A 16570-nucleotide genomic window follows, 5' to 3' on the forward strand; every position below is an offset into this window, starting at 1 on the left:
AGGAGAATATCCTTAGTCTAAATAAAATTACAAAATAAGGAAATAAAAAAGAAAACTTTATTTGTCCTGTACAGAGGATTATTCCATTAAATTACGGATCAACAAAATACTATAAAGGGCTGACTAAATATCTTAGGCTTTGTTTTGGACATAAAGTTAAGTTTCCATTCCAATTATTCAACGATTATTACAGTGCAAAAGCAGGCACAGGTAATATGTAAGTGAATGAGGATTACTATGTACCAATAATTGATATACATGGAGTTTTTAATTTAAAGTAATTTTTACATAGCACAAAATGTTAATGTCTTCATTTGTTTTCAACCATTTAGAAGCGTAAAAACCAATTTTATCTTATGGGATGTTACCAAACAGGCAACAGGCCAGATTGAGTCCATTGGATGGTTACCTTCAACAATGCTTGGCTGAATCTTCTCATCACGTTTAAGTACATTTCATGGGTCTTCGGGTCTCGCTGCTGAGTATCTTGATCTTCACATTCTACTATCACATACCTTCAAAATAGGATTAAGCCATCAAGAGACATGCATTCAGCTGATTAGTTGATATTGGCAAAAATAATTAAATGGGAATATGATATGCATATTATCATTATGCTTTAAAAGGGGAAAATTTACAAATAACATATGTAGCCATATATAGAAGGCATGCTAGCAGTAACAATACCTTAACTTGGGAAATATCCTAAATTTTCTAAAGCTTCTTATTTTTGTCAAAGTAAGCATTTCCTTCTATTACATTATGGAGCACTTAGGGTACTAATATAATCTGAAATCAGAGTTACCATGTAATTTAAGAACAAAAACAATTATTTTCATATCTGTATAATACTTTGGGTGCTACATAGGCTTTTTTGTTTTAAATTTACTCTAAAGCTATCTCTCTCATTATTATTATTATTATTATTATTATTATTATTATTATTATTTTTGGTGGCACTAGGGGTGAAACCCAGTGGTTTTCCATCTCTGGGCTATACTCCCAGGCCCATTTTCTATTTTACTTGGAAACAGTGTCTCACCAAGTTGTCGAGAGCCCCACTAAGTAGCTGAGGCTGGCTTCGAACCTGTGCTATCCTCCTGTCTCAGCCTCCCAAGTGCTGGGATTACAAGCATGCGCCACCACACCCGGCAGTCATTAAAATGTTTTTGAAAAGTGAATAAAATTTTAAATTGACCCTCACTAAGATGTATAGCTACAATTCAACAATATAAATAGAAAAGACAAAATTAAGCTGGGCATGGTGGCACACATTTGAAATCCCAGTACTTGGGAGGCTGAAACAGGAGAACAGATTTGAGGCTCGTGTCAATAACTTAGTGAGACCCTGTTTCAAATAAAAAATAAAATAGGGCTGGGGATGTAGCTTGGCGGTAGAATGCCACTGGGTTCAAGCTTCAGTATGCCCCCAAAAAAGCATCAAAAAATATACTTTAATAATTCAACTGAGTTTTTCCTTTTCCACCCAATTTCCCCACTTCTCAAAAGCCCATATATAATCTTCAACCTCTGTTTTAGAGCATTAATCAAGTTGTAAATCCTAAACCCCTTACACAATTACAAAAATCATACCAGCAAAGATCTAAGTAAGAGGTCATTTAATCTAGTATTTCCAAATGGGAACAAAGCATAATAACAAATAACGTATCAGGAATTGATGCACACTGCCACGCACCACACAGATGCATAAAGCTAAAAGCAACAGCCTATGAAATATGTGCTAATATTTGATAATATTTAGTAGTTACACTGTTCTATTTAAATTTTCTTTAACAACCGCTACATTGTGAAGCTTTAAAGTTGCTCTCAAAGGCTCATGATGTATAGTTTGAAAAAACAAGTATAGATTAACTGCTTTATCAATAATACAACTGAGAGAGGTTGTATCTGCACAATTAGGTGACTGCAGAACTGAGATCAGAATGCAGGACTCTGGGATCTCAGTCCAAAATTCAATTCTTTCTATGCTGCTAACTTGACTCTCAAACTGGTATTTTGTTGGGATTTGTTTTGTTTGATACCTGGGACTGAACTCGGGGGAATTCTTTCTCTAAAGCTACATACACTCTCATCCGTCTTCTAATTTTTAATTTTGAAACAGTCCGGCTGAATTGCTGATGGTGTCACTTAATTGTGAAGGCTAGCCTCCAACCTACAATCGTTTTATCTCAGCCTCCCAAGTACTGGGATTATAGGTGTGCACCACCATGCCCTGCTCTCATACTATTTTATATTTAAAATAACACATGAAACTTTTCAACCTCCTTAAATAATATTTTCTAAATCTCAAGTATCCAATGCTTATCATTACCCATTACACTATTTTGCAGAATAGGTATATTCAACCATTGAGAAGGAAGATTTTGTAAAAGTAGAGGGCTTACCTATCTTATTCTACTCTACCCTCAGCACGTCCATGTCTGGTTTATAAGAGATGCTCCTTTTATTGCTGAATGAATGAATGAATAGATTTAACCATTATCTCAAAATTGAAAACTTTCTAATATGATTATATAATCCCTTGTTTTATACCTAAAGTCCAATTTTGCATCTCCTTATGTAGTTTGCTTTCACATTTATCCACCATAAACTTCAAGCACTAGACTCCTATTTCAAAATATTGCCAGCCATTTTTAACAACATATACAAAACTGAGTTTATCAAACTAAATAAAAACTGGTACTACCTCTATTAAAAATGCTATCAATATCCTAGGTACTTGGGGTGGAAATTTTCATGTATCAGCAGAACTCACAAACCCAAATTTTCTTGAAGCCAGGGAGGAAATGGATGTTTAAATCACCTGAATATAAGGAAAGGAGAACTGAGGCTGCAGCTAAACCAGACAAACAAACCCTGCCTAAAACTGTGTTGACACATTGTGTTCAATTTGTGGTCCATGCATCTAGAGTAAAACTTAGCTCAGTCATCTGTCTTAAACACCAATAGTCAGATCCTTCTGATTTTTCCTATTAAATTGTTCCTTACAATGGTTCTGTTTTGTGTAGCTGTATGTGAAATAAAACATCAGCTGTCCTCGCCAACTCTAAAAAAAATACTTTTGCTCATTCAAATAATGCCCAATTTTTCTTTAAAATCCTTTGTGTACTTCTCCAATATGTTCTACCCATATTCATAAAACATCGGTATTTTCCTCTTTTGTACTATTTTAAAATAGGTTCTATAACCCCAAGCTTCTTTTTCAAACGTTTGTTACCACCAATGTATGCGTGTATGCATGTATGTATGTATGTATGTATGCATGCATGTATCACAATGTATGTACTCAAACTCTAGTCGGCATAAGTCAGTTTTTGACTACACCTCATCGAGCACCTACTTTGTGTCCTTGCTCATGTTGCAGTACTGCTCAGAAGTACTTCCCCTGTCTCTCCATCTTTCCATATTCTATCCATTTTTTAAGCATAATTGACATTTTGTTTCTCCCAAAAGTCTTTGTAGACACTAACAATTCTTCCTTTTCTGACTTCCTAGAAGAAAGGAACTTGTGCTAGTAATATTTCCTTGTTTGCAAGTTTCACATGAACTCTTAGCATCCTTCATAGCTTAGGAGGAAACTGAGGCCAGGTTCCATATCTTAGGAATTTTTGGTATCCCCTGACACATCCAATACAGTCTTATGCAGTCTTACACAAAGGAAAACATTTTTTTATATTTTGATCGGTGCATTATAGTACACATCACAATATACTTCACAGTGGTACTGACACACAAGCAGACAGCCCTTAGTGAGTTTTTCCCTGGATACCTCCCCACTACCTCACCCTTCCCCATACAAGACATTGAGACCGACACTGGTATTCTCACATGTGCACATAATGTCAATGGAAGCGCTTCCTCCCTTTCCTCATCCCTTCCTCTAGACCACCTCCCTTGCTCCACTCGAGTTTCTCCTCCATTATCTGAAGTTCCTCTGGTATCCTGATTCCTCCCGAGCTTCCACATACGAGAGGAAACATATGAACCTTTACTTCCTGTGACTGCCTAATCTCCCTTAATGTAATGTCCTCCAAATCCATCCACTTTCTTACAAATGACAAAAGAAAAAGGTTTTAAATGTTGATAAAAGAGCCTCTCCTCCTGTGCTTTCTTAGACAATGGTGTATGACAGTAACATGTTCTAACAATACACTGAACTGCACCAGACAGAAAAGTGGCATGAGGAGTTAAACCACGATGACACAAGCACCGTATGCTTTTCCCAGGGAGAGTTCTAAACCAAATGCTCAAGCAGGCAGTTTTAAATCCTGAATCCAAGATGTTTTCTTGAATTCTCAGAACTTCAGAGATATATGTTATTTAAATAAAATAAAGGAAAAACAAAATTAAAAACACAATTTCTCAAGCCATATTATTCACATTTTACATGTTCAGTAGATGTGTATGTATATATACATACATACACATACACATATGAACTGATGAACTGGACATCATTTAAATCATTACAGAAAGCTATGTAATGGACAACTATGCTCTAGTATACACAGCTAAAAAGACAAACCTATTCATGGTATTCTAGAATGTTCAGTCATTTCAGGACAACACGTAAGAATGTCCAAAAGACAATGGTTCTAAACTATACAACTGTTAATATGATCTTATTCAAATCCAATCCTGAATGGTTGAAGCCCTTGACTGTTTCCTTCACCTTTGTATATTGTTTCTTTTCCTGTGTATTTATACAGCAAACTCATTTACAAATGAACATACGAATGACCACAATATACAGGCCTAACTACTATATATGACTGTTCTGGTGTGAGTGCATGTGTACCTGCACTTACAGGTGCATTACGGCAGACTGAACCCAGGGGTGTTCTACCTTTGAGCTACATTTCTAGCCCTATTTTATTTTTTATTTTAAAACAGAGTCTTGCTAAGTTGCCAAAGCTGGCCTCAAACCTGCAACCCTCCCAATTACTGATATTACAGGGGTACATCAACAACAGCTTATACTCAGGTCTTTCTGACCATGAGGTAAACAGTATCACTGTGAGCCATTTCATGTGATTGAGATATATGTTGATCTACATCATAATGTTCAAATATCAAACATCTCTCAAGTTTTCCTGCAAAGATCTAGTCTATCTAAAATAAAAAAGGACTATGCCATCTCGAAATATAAAGGATGAGGTTAAGTCAAGACTGAAGACCCAGTTTGGATCTTTTCTGAGTTCTCTGTTGACACCAATAAACTAGATTCTACAAAGCACTAAGTATCCCCTTGAAGGCTGTCATCCTAAAGTAGAAATGCAGACAGAATTGTCCGGGTCCTCATGGTTGGATGACATCAGTGGGCTACTTGTTTCCTGACAATTTCATTTTGTGAAGTAAATAACCTTTATTACCTTGAAAGGTCTTAAAAGTTATAAAAAACATGTCAAAGCATCCAAAGTTTACTTTCAATTTCAACACTGGGATGACTATAAAAGTAAAAAACTGGTACAATTTATAGATTATGATGCCCAACATTTTACAGATTGGAGAATATAACTCCTCTTTGTGGCTTATAAGGTTGACACTATTCATTTTAAAAGGATTGTCTGCACAACTATAGGTCCCTAAGGATTTAGCTACAGGAAAATTCCTGTTTAAATCACTGAAAAGGGAACAAATGAAAAAAGGAAATTGAAAATGTTCAACAGAAAATAGCACAATCAACTAAGTTTATATTCTAATACAGCTGTTACAATAGAAGTAAGGTAGGTGATTAATATTACATTTGATTAATATTTTATATCACTCTGTCCATATTCAAAGGAAGAGAATGATCTTTTTAAAGTAGCTCTTTGAAATGATGTTTCATATTATTATCCCATGATCACAAAGGCACTGTCTACCAAAGAGTCCACATCAATAGCTTTTCTCCCGTGAGTATTTCTGAATATGTAATGTGTAGACTGTAAGTATGAGAAAAAGAAAAACAATTACTCCTTAGAGAATGAACAGACAGAGCGCATACAACACTGCTTCAATGAGTCAGAGATAGAATGGGAAAACACAAATCGAATCTATGTATGACGGAATGCTCATAATTCTGGGAATGGTCCTGCTCCTTACTTATTATCTATAGAAAAAACAAAGTGCTTCTTTGAACGGAAACAGTTGCCTTGTTGAAAATTGTTCATCTAATAGGCTTTTTTTTTTCCTGTTCAGCTGCTTTGAGAATGACTTAAAAATTCTTACTTGACATAAGGATCCAAGATGCTATCAAAACTAATTTCAAATTCTACAATCATATCTAGTCCATTGACAAATCCAAAGAATATATGTGATTACAAAACATCTCATAATGAGTATATATACATAAAATTTTTATAATAGTGACTACTTTAAAACTCTGTATTTTGAACCAGAAATACTTTCCATGAATATTATATGGAAACAAACTACCTAAAAAGGAATTCTTGATAATGACTAAAAATATAAAAATAAATCCTTAATGTTAAAATATCTAGTAAGCTCCAAAGTACTTACTCAAAGACTCAGCAATATGCCCTACACCTTTTTTTCTATACTTTCTTTTAAATATTTACTTAGATTTTCATGAAGAAATATTTTTCTGTAATGCCAGTGAAAAGACATAAACTTATGAATTCAGAGCTGAACTAAGAAAACATTAGCAAGTAAGAAGTTACATTAAAAGAAAATAAAAACTTAGTAATATGAGAATTTCTATGTAAACTTTTCAAAAGAAAAATGGTGATTACCACTAGCCCAAATAGTCTGTAGACATATTTTCAAGGGCATACTAAAATTTAATGTGAGGAAAATGTATTTTATGAATATTATATTAAACTGTTAAAGCAGAAGCAGGAAACTATTTTTCTTCCCACTATTAAAGCCAAAAAGGAGAAAAAGAGATCACAGACTCTAAACCATCCACAAGCAGTTTCTCCTGGGAAGTGGGGGATGACTGACTGACGCAAAATTATTGACAGTGATTTTTGTGTGGGTGGGTGATAAAGAGAACCAATTTTATATGAAAGATACCTATGCTTGCTAAGAGTGTTCTGATTTAGTTACCTTTTTCTTGGCTACAGGACAGGATCCAGAATAATCTTTGGAGAGTGTGAAAAGGAAGTCAGGGTTTGATCTGACCCAGAGGATTGGTTCTCAAGAGTGGGTATAAAAAAGACAGTATTTTTCTTACTTTCTTCATGAAAAGTAAAATTCCTCATTATTACTAAAGAATACTGAGCTTTGAAATTGGAGACTATTAATCTATTCTATTGAAGTTAAAGCTGTAAAACTAAGTAGTATGATTAGATCAAAGATCTTTTCACAGCTAGAAAACCTAGTATGTCAGAAAGTTCAAAAAGTGATATTTAATTGCAAGTTATTCTCTCAAGTATAAAGGTTTCAGGTAGGCTTACCCAGCTGGCTCTGCCCTTTGCTTTTTCTAAAGCTTGAAATGGTTATTTAGTGTTTAATCTCAGACCTTTCTCTTAATGAACCCATATGCTTCTCTTTGTGGCTTCAGGTATTTATCTTCTACCCTTTACAGTTTTATAGCACTGCAATGCTGCATACTGTCTTCATCTCAGGAAGCCAGTTAACCTTTCTTTGCCTCAGTTTCTCTTTCCTTAACTCACTCAGGATACAGTTCTCATGTAAAACAAAGATAGCTATACTCCTCCCACTTAACTGCACAGGGAAAAAAGAGGTCACTAGAAATAATCTGCAAATGGCAAAGTGGTAGATAAATGATATAATCCTAGATCAGGATTTACCAAGTTGTGGCATGTCTCTGCCTCAATTCCTTCATCTTTAAAATGAGGTAAGGTATCTTTGAATTCTAATTTTCTATTTTGGTATAATTCCAATGTTTTGATAAATAATGTGAAAATATACACTCTTGAAAAATTATGAATTATCATACAATACTTAAATAGTTGGAAAAGACAAGCAGCTAAAACTGAAATAAAACCACTACCTTACCCAGCTATCACTTAGCTCTTGCAAAGTTAATAAGAGGAGTGATACTAGCAAACCTCTCCATGAACACAGCTGTAAAGGAATGCAGGTAAATATAAATGCAATATCTAGGGTTTTGATAATTGTCCACGTCTTATTTTAAATTGCCTTCATGTTTACAGAATGCAAAAAATTCCTTAAGTATAATAAGAAAATAAACATAAAAAAATTTTCACATACCAGTATAAATAATTAGCCAACGTAGAGTTTTTGCAGGCTCTTGATATCAAGAAGGTACATAGATCTTGCTGAAAGGATTAAAAAAATGTAAATATATATTACTACCTGTTGTTAAAAAGAGAGAAATAAGAAAGCCTGCATTGACCTATCAGTTTTCTTCTGTATATTTTTACATCACAGTTAAAATTTCCATCCATTCATCTATCCAGCCAGCCAGCCATATGTTATCTAAAGTAAACCAGACCGTAAATAAGAAGTAAGGAAACAACAGTTCACAGAGTTTGTTGTTCTTCTGGAGCTTAATATTTGTTATTGAGACCACTAGGTGTTACTACATGATAGCATACCCTTGTAATCCCAGTACGTGGGAAGCTGAGACAGGAGGTTTGCAGGTTTGAACCCAGCCTCAGCAGGTCCTCTGCAACTTAGTGAAGCCCTGTTTCAAATTAAAAAAAAAAAAAAAGAGCTAGAGGTATAGCTCAGAGGTAGAATGCCCCTGGGTTTCCAAACCCAGGACTCCCCCCCGACACACACACACGCACACACACAATTGGTATTAAGAGAAAAGAAAAAGAAAAAGAGAAAAACATTAAAAAAAGATCATGGAAATAATTTAGATTAGGAGATCAGAAAAGGTATCAATGAGGATATCACAATCTAGGCAAGACCAAGATGAAACTATGTACAAAGGCCATGAGTATGGCTTCTTCAAGTAATTTTAAATAGTGTCATGTAGGTAAAATATGGTAAAAACTAAATTTCAAAAGGCTTTAAAAAGATAGACAAAAGTAAAAATTATGCCAGACCTTTAAGGACACACTACTAAGTATGGATTTTATCTGAAACACAATGAATACTAATGGAAGACCTTAAAAAGAGAATGAAATGATCTGATTTTTCTTTTTTTTTTTTTTTTTGGTGGTACTGGGGGTGGAACCTAGGGGCTTTCTACCTCCGGGCTATACTCCCAGACCTATTTTATATTTTACTAAGTAGCTGAGGCTGGCTTTGAAACTGTGCGATCCTCCTGTCTCAGCCTCCCAAGTGCAGAGATTACAAGCATGTGCCACCACACCTGGCTGATTTATAATTTTATGAAAATGATTTTGATTGCTCTGAGAAGTACAGACTGAGATCAGTCATGGTGCTATTATATCTAGAAAAATGAAAAGTGAGAGTGGCAATGGCAAGAAGACAAAATTAAGAAATGTTCTGAAATTATCCAAATGTGGTAATGCACACCTGTAATCTCAATGCTTGGGATGCTAAGAAAGATGACTGAAGGTTCAAGGATGGCTTCAGAAAATTAGCAAGACCTTGTTTCGACATAAAAAATAAAAGGTACTGAAGGTGTAGCTCAGAGGTAGAAGGCCCCTGGGTTTAAGGTTTATTCCCTGGTGGTGATGGTGGTGGTGGTGGTGGTGTGTGTGTGTGTGTGTGTGTGGAGAGAGGGGAAGATAATAGAACTTGGTAATGAAACAGAAGAAAAAAAGAAAGGAAGGGAGGGAGGGAGGGAGAAGGAAGGAAGGAAGGAAGGAAGGAAGGAAGGAAGGAAGGAAGGAAGGAATGACAATAGTTCTCAAACTTTTGGATTTAGCAAAAAAGATGATTTGTTATCTCATCAATGAAAATTCAAAAGAGGAGGAGTTAAGATTTCAGAAGACAGAGCTGTATGTTAAAAAAAAAAAAGTTTGAAAGGCCTGTCCGACATAACCATGGAGATCAGTTAGGGATTTGGACACATAATTTGAAACTCAGTTGAAAGAGTTGAGCTAGAAATATAAGTCTGAGTTTATTGGTACAGTCTAAAGCAAGAGTATATGCAGAAGTTCCTAAGGAACCTGAAGATGTCAAGCAGAGGAGAAAGTGCTGATCAAAGAAGCTGAGAAGATGAGAGAACGATGAAAACAAGAGACGCGTGTTATCACCTAAACCAGGAGAAATGGGTTTTTCAAGGTAATGTGCTGAATATCAAAGGAACTAAAAAGCATGTGCAGCCATATGAAGTCATTTAATAACTTAGTAAAATAAGTTTTAAGCAAAATGATGTGGCTTAACGACTAGAAGAGTCATATACTTACATAAATAACTGAGAAGCTTGATCATGAAGTGAATAGGTTCTGTACTTAAGAAATATGATGCAAAAGGAGTTGTGTTTTTCTGAATTTTTAAGATGGGGATACTAAGGCATATTTGAGTATTTCTATCAGTAAAAGAAAAGAGCATATCTTTAATAGGAGATATATTTCTTCAGTGTAGGAGAAGAGAAGAACTAAAGAATGGGGAGGAATTAATTTCTATAAATCTGGTGGTAGGATGCTGCAGTCATTCTTGCCTAGTGGCTTCTATGGCTCCTTTAATTATGAAGCAGAATTGTTTCCTTGGGATTGGGAAGTAGGGCAGCAGGGCATGAAGAACGAAAAGAAGAATGTATGAGTCACTCACTACAGAGCAGGAAGATCTACCCACCTAGAGGAATTTAAGAAGGCACACTGCACTTATTCTCATCTGAGCTTTGTAAGCATGAATTGATAGTGGCAATAATATGCTAGGCTACAAGAAGTTTTTCATCAGCAATATTCGGGCATAGGGAAATAAGAAAATTTAATAGGCTTATCAAGAGTTTAGCCAGGTGTGGTGGTGCACACTTGTAATCCCAGCATTTGAGAGGCAGAGAAGTTTAAGGACAGCCACAGCTATCACTTAATGAGAGCCTTTACAACTCACTGGAACCTGTTTCAAAATAAAGAATAAAAAAAAAAAAGTAGAGCTGGGGGTGTAGCTCAAAGTTAGAAAGCCCCAGGGTTCCATCCCCAATAGTGCAAAAAAAAAAAAAAGTTGATATTTTACAAAAGGAAATGAAGGCACTAATAAAAAAAATAAGTGAAATGATGAACTAAAAGGTATATTCAGAAGAAAGGAAATACTTAAGGGACTGATGAACAAAGAAAAGTGGAGAAATCAATGGGCTAGAAGTTTCAGTACAGAACAGATCCTTAAAAACATAAGCTCGAGTAGTTAGAGGCTGCTATTACAAGGTAACTATGTCAGTTCTTTCAGTGGTGAATGGTAAAGATTGTATCTCCAGTTTTAGAGCTTACACTTTAGGTCTATATTTTAAATGTGCAAAAAAAAAATCCAACAATCAGATTCCTAAACCAGAATGTTATAATGTGAAGCCAAATACATGAGTTAAACAGACAGAATCTAGACCTAAAGTTTAACTTTTGCCCGTGTAACAAGTATATTACTTTTTTTTTTTTTTTTTTTTTTTGGTGATAGTGGGGTTCCTGGAAGCCCTTCTACCTCCGGACTACACTCCCATACCTATTTTATACTTTTTTTATTTTTGGAAACAGGGTCTCTTAAGCCAGCACGGCTGGCTTCAAACCTGCGCGATCCTCCTGTCTCCACCTCCCAAGTGCAGGGATTACAAGCATGTGCCACCACGCCCGGATAGTATATTACATGTTTATAGTGATATATACATATTTAAATAAATTTTTTTAAAAGTGCTTTAGAAAAAAATTTCATATTAAAGGTCACGGTATCTCCAAATATTTATTGAGTGTGTAAGATACTAATAATAACAATAAGCAATATTATCTAAGTTGAAGGAAAAACAGAAATAAATAATAATAAGTGCATAAAATAAAGTACTAATAAAGAAGGGGTGTATACTATTTTGGAGGTAATACGTATAGAAAACTAAAGCATGCAAATTAAAACATCTAGAATAAGCAGTAAAATAATCGATAGAGACAACATAATTTTAAAACTATAGGAGGAATGAAAGGTGGAAAGAGGGATTTAACCAAATAAAGATGAGAAAAAATATATAAAAAATAGAAAATACAACATAGGGTGGTGAAATACGTCCAGATACAACAATAACAGTAAAAAATAAATGGGGTAAAAGTCCCAGTTAAATGACAATATGTTAAACCAGATCTAAAAAGCAGAGTTAGCTATATGATTTTTTAAGAGATAAATCTAAAATATAAAGCTAGGTAAGTGAAAGGACAGCAAGAATTGACTAATGGATACTAATCAAAATAATACTAGCAATACCAGTTAAAACTGACTTTAGGGGAAAAGTATTAAGTAGAAAAAGGATTACAAAACAGTGATAAAAGATTCAAATTACTCGAATGCATTTAATAAAAGAACTTCAAAATATTCAGGCAATCACCCATAGGTGTATGCCATAAAAGCTGATAATTCAGGGAAATTTTAGACCAGTTCTTTTATAGGAAAAGCAGAAGGAAACTTCAAGAAAGGGTACAAAAGATTTCAATAACACAATTAACTAGCTTAGCTTGCTTTATGACATATATACAATGTTATACAGTTGAGAAACAATCCTTTTCAAAGATTTCTTTGTATTACGAAATAGATACTATGAAATATTAACAAATTTGAGCAATACCAAATCAGTTTTTATCTTTCTTTTTTTAAACATATGGCCAGATATAAAAAATAGTTTCCTAAACTTTCAAGAAAGAAAGATTTAAAATATTGCTAAGATGTCAGGGAGGAGAAATGAATTTGGTATCTCAAATTTTAAGAGAGGGAATTCAGCTTGAATAAATAACAATGTCAAAGTGATGAGTGCTTGTACAATGTTATTACTTTACCAAGTGTGGGGAAGAGGTAGAAAATATCACTAAAAATGATTCCCAATCCTTTCTGGGCTAGCTTGGATTATATGAATTATGAAAGTAAATATTAGCCAATACAAGGTTAACATGACAATCATTAATCACAAGAATAATATTGGAAGTATAAAAACATTTTAAATTTTTAGCCTAAAATTTCTGAATGCTAAGTAATATGTAAAATGATATTTTGAACGTAACTTAAAAAAAACCAATCCAGCCGGGCATGGTGGCGCATGCTTGTAATCCCCGCGCTTGGGAGGCAGAGACAGGAGGATCGCGCAGGTTTGAAGCCAGCCGCGCGCGCTGGTTTAGGAGACCGTTTCCAAAATGAAAATGTAAAAAATAGGTCTGGGAGTGTAGCCCGGAGGTAGAAGGGCTTCCAGGAACCCCAGTACCACCAAAAAAAAAAAAAAAATCCTTTCACATGGACCACCCTGATTCATACCACTATCCTGTCTCATTTGGATTATTTCAATGGCTTCCAAGTGAAATTCATTTGGTACAATGGACAGTTAGTACTACACAACTGAACGTCTAGTTCTCGCTCAGCCCCAGTCTTTTGCCATGTTCCCCTATGGTCATTCCTCAATGGCAAGCTGTCCACTCGTCTTTCTCAATCACATAAACAGTCTTAAAGCCTCTACATTTGCTATTCCCTCTTCTTAAAATTCCCTTCCCTTAAAGTTTATGGTTGTTTTATATTCTTCACCTTTATATAAATGTTATGTTTTCGGGGAAGGCTTTCCTGACCAATCTTTCCAGAACTGCAAACATCTAATTTTAACCCAACAATAACTATCATGCTTCCCTAATCATTTAAAATAGTAATCACCGGGCATGGTGGTGCACACTTTTAATCCCAGCACTTGGGAGGCTGAGACAGGAGGATCGCACAGGTTTGAAGCCACCCTCAGCTACTTAGTGAGGCTCTCAGCAACTTAGTAAGACCCTGTTTGCAAATAAAGTATCAAATAGGTCTGGGAGTATAGCCCGAAGGTAGAAAAGCCTCTGGGTTCCACCCCCAGTACCACCACAAAAATTAATAAATAAAAAAGTATCACCGAAAGATTCTGTGATTATTATTGGCGCCCGCGTGTGGGTGTGTGTGTGTGTGTGTGTGTGTGTGTGTGTGTGTGTGTGTGTGTGTGTGTATGGTACTGTAGATTGAGCATAGAGACATTTTAACCCTGAGCTATACTCCCAGCATTTCTTAAGTTTTTGTTTTGAAACAGGGTCTCAATAGATTGCTGAGTGTCACTAAGTTACTGTGGGTAGTCTTTCAGAAGCTAGATGATGACAGGTGACCCACACCTGAAATCCCAGTACTTGAGAGACTGAGATAGGAGGACTGTTGGTTAGAAGCCAGGCTCAAAACTTAGCTAGACCTGTTTCCAAATAAAAAATAAAAATAGTGCTAGCAATGTGGCTCAGAGTTAGAATGCCCCTGGGTTCAATCCCTAGTATCATAAAAGCATGATTTATTCATTTAGCCAATAACTTCTAAAATCTGAATGAAAGCAATGTGTACTTTATATATATAGTTTTATGTGTTATGTGTATATTATATATAAAACATATTATTTTATGTGTATAACTTTCCAATATCAAAGCATATATTATCTGCTTATCAGTATCTGAGATGCAGAAGATTCTTAAGTTAGAAGTCTAAGAGGCAAGTTCAATACTATGTACTAGATCAGCTTTTTCAATGCATTCCAAATGTACTTTTCAGAGTAGTACTAGCCTAAAAGGCCTATTTTACCTCAAAAACGAGTCTGTAGATTAAAAACCCCTGGTTAGTTTATTATCGTGTGTCGAAGTCATACATTTCTACAGTGTAATCACAAACACAGGCAATAATTAAAGAAATGTTCATAAATATGTTACCAATGTATTCTGAGTTTCCCTAATAAAATATTTAAGCCTAGTTTATTTTCACTTTCCATAAAATCCATTAATATGCCCTGAGCACCAATAAAAAGACTTGAGAATAATCCAGCACATTATACTAAGGGGAAGTCATAAACATCCATCAGAAAATAAGTTATTTAACAGTTATAATATTTACTTTATTAATCAAAATCAAGGTTTTAAAGACCAACAGAAATGTTTATTTGGTAGGCTCTCTCTTTATGTGGTAAAAAAAAAAAAAAGCTTTGTACTGACCTCTAGATTTTCACCATCTGAAGCTTCTTTTGTTTTAGATGCAGGAGGAGGGGAAGACACTGGAGGGAGAGGGCTGCTTATAATTTGGGAGCTGAAAAAGTAAATAAGAAAGATGCAAAATACTCTAAGATTCTCTAACACAGAAAGTACTTTTTGTTAAAGTATGCTACATGTTGATTGTTTCTGGTTAATGAATTACCCTCTGAAATGTGTTCTGTTCAACACCAGAGTCTCATTATGTTTTGGGGAAAGACCCTGCATGGTCAAAGACTACAGGTAATATGCTCTTAAAGGTGTATGGGTAAGTCTGCATGTCAGCCTTGGAGGTTTAAGTAAGTTTCGGGTAGTTTGCTTTGCATTTTTTTTAAGCCTATTTAATATTAAGCCTGCATTTCCCAAACAAATATGGCCACAAAACAACCTCATCTCTATTTTAAAAATCTTTTTTAAACCACACAAATTAAGTACCCAGCAGACCATAATTTGAAAAATACTGGGTTATAGCATTCATTCTGTATTAGTCTTAAATAGACTTTTACTAATAAAACATTTTAGGTGGTACATGTAAGAAAATAAATAAGAATGCTTTGAGATTGAAGGCCTCCAATATTCAGTAGGGAAAATACTACTGAAGGAATACACTTCTCTTAAATATAGAGAAACATGTATCCATGAAAGCAAAAATATTTTTTCCTGTTTTCTAAGTCATCTCCACATAAACAAAGAAGATAAAACATATTACCATACTTATAAAGAAAAATTCAGAAATCTAATCATGGGATAGTGGAAAAAGTGAAATGCCTGGGCTGTTTCAGAAAATCTGAATTTTGGATCTGGTTCCATTATTATCAAGGCCTTGACCTTCACAAACCCATTTTATGTCATCGTACTTTATGTTTTTTACCCCAAAGTTCCTACTTCAAATTTCTAAGCATTTTATTGAAAGGAGACGGAAAAGTAGAAAACACATAGACTTTGGAGTCAACTACTATTTATAAGATATAACACTAGGTGATTAATTTAACTTATGTGATTTATCTCTAAACTAAGGGTATAGAAACCAACCTTAGAGATTGTTGTAATGAAACAATATGAGTGGACCCCTTGGCACAGGGTCAGATACACAGTAGGTATTTGTAATTGTTATTATAAGTGGTAGCTGACTTTTTTTTTTTTTTTTTTTTTTTTTTGGTGGTACTGGGGTTCCTGGAAACCCTTCTATCTCATATATTTTTTTTAATATTTTTATATTTGGAAACAGGGTCTCTTAAGCCAGTGAGGCCGGCTTCGAACCTGCGCGATCCTCCTGTCTCTGCCTCCCAAGCATGGAGATTACAAGTGTGTGCCACCACACCCGGCCCTGGTAGCTGACTTTTAATTCACATAATATGCTATTTGTTTAATGAAACTAGTGAAGAAATGAAAGCAGCTAATAAAAAATACACTCATTAAGTTATTTGAGCCCATGTACCTGCTCAAATAAGCTCATTTTATTTTAACTTAAACAGTATTAGTAGCTAACCCTTCCAAGCACTATGTGT

General features: G+C 34.9%; 1 protein-coding gene across 1 annotated transcript in view; it reads right to left on the reverse strand.

The window, feature by feature from the left end:
• PIK3C3 (phosphatidylinositol 3-kinase catalytic subunit type 3) overlaps positions 1-16570 on the reverse strand; it is a gene marked incomplete at its 3' end in the record, with an annotated part of 144730 nt that overhangs the window by 71943 nt on the left and 56217 nt on the right. The window contains exons 12-14 of the mRNA XM_080714697.1: positions 15030-15120; positions 8203-8270; positions 410-515 (exon numbers count right to left, since the gene is read on the reverse strand). Coding sequence (XP_080570823.1) covers positions 410-515; positions 8203-8270; positions 15030-15120 — 265 coding nt within the window. The remainder of the gene's footprint in view (positions 1-409; positions 516-8202; positions 8271-15029; positions 15121-16570) is intronic.

Source organism: Muscardinus avellanarius, assembly GCF_963383645.1.
Source record: "Muscardinus avellanarius genome assembly, chromosome: 17".
Taxonomy (NCBI): domain Eukaryota; kingdom Metazoa; phylum Chordata; class Mammalia; order Rodentia; family Gliridae; genus Muscardinus; species Muscardinus avellanarius.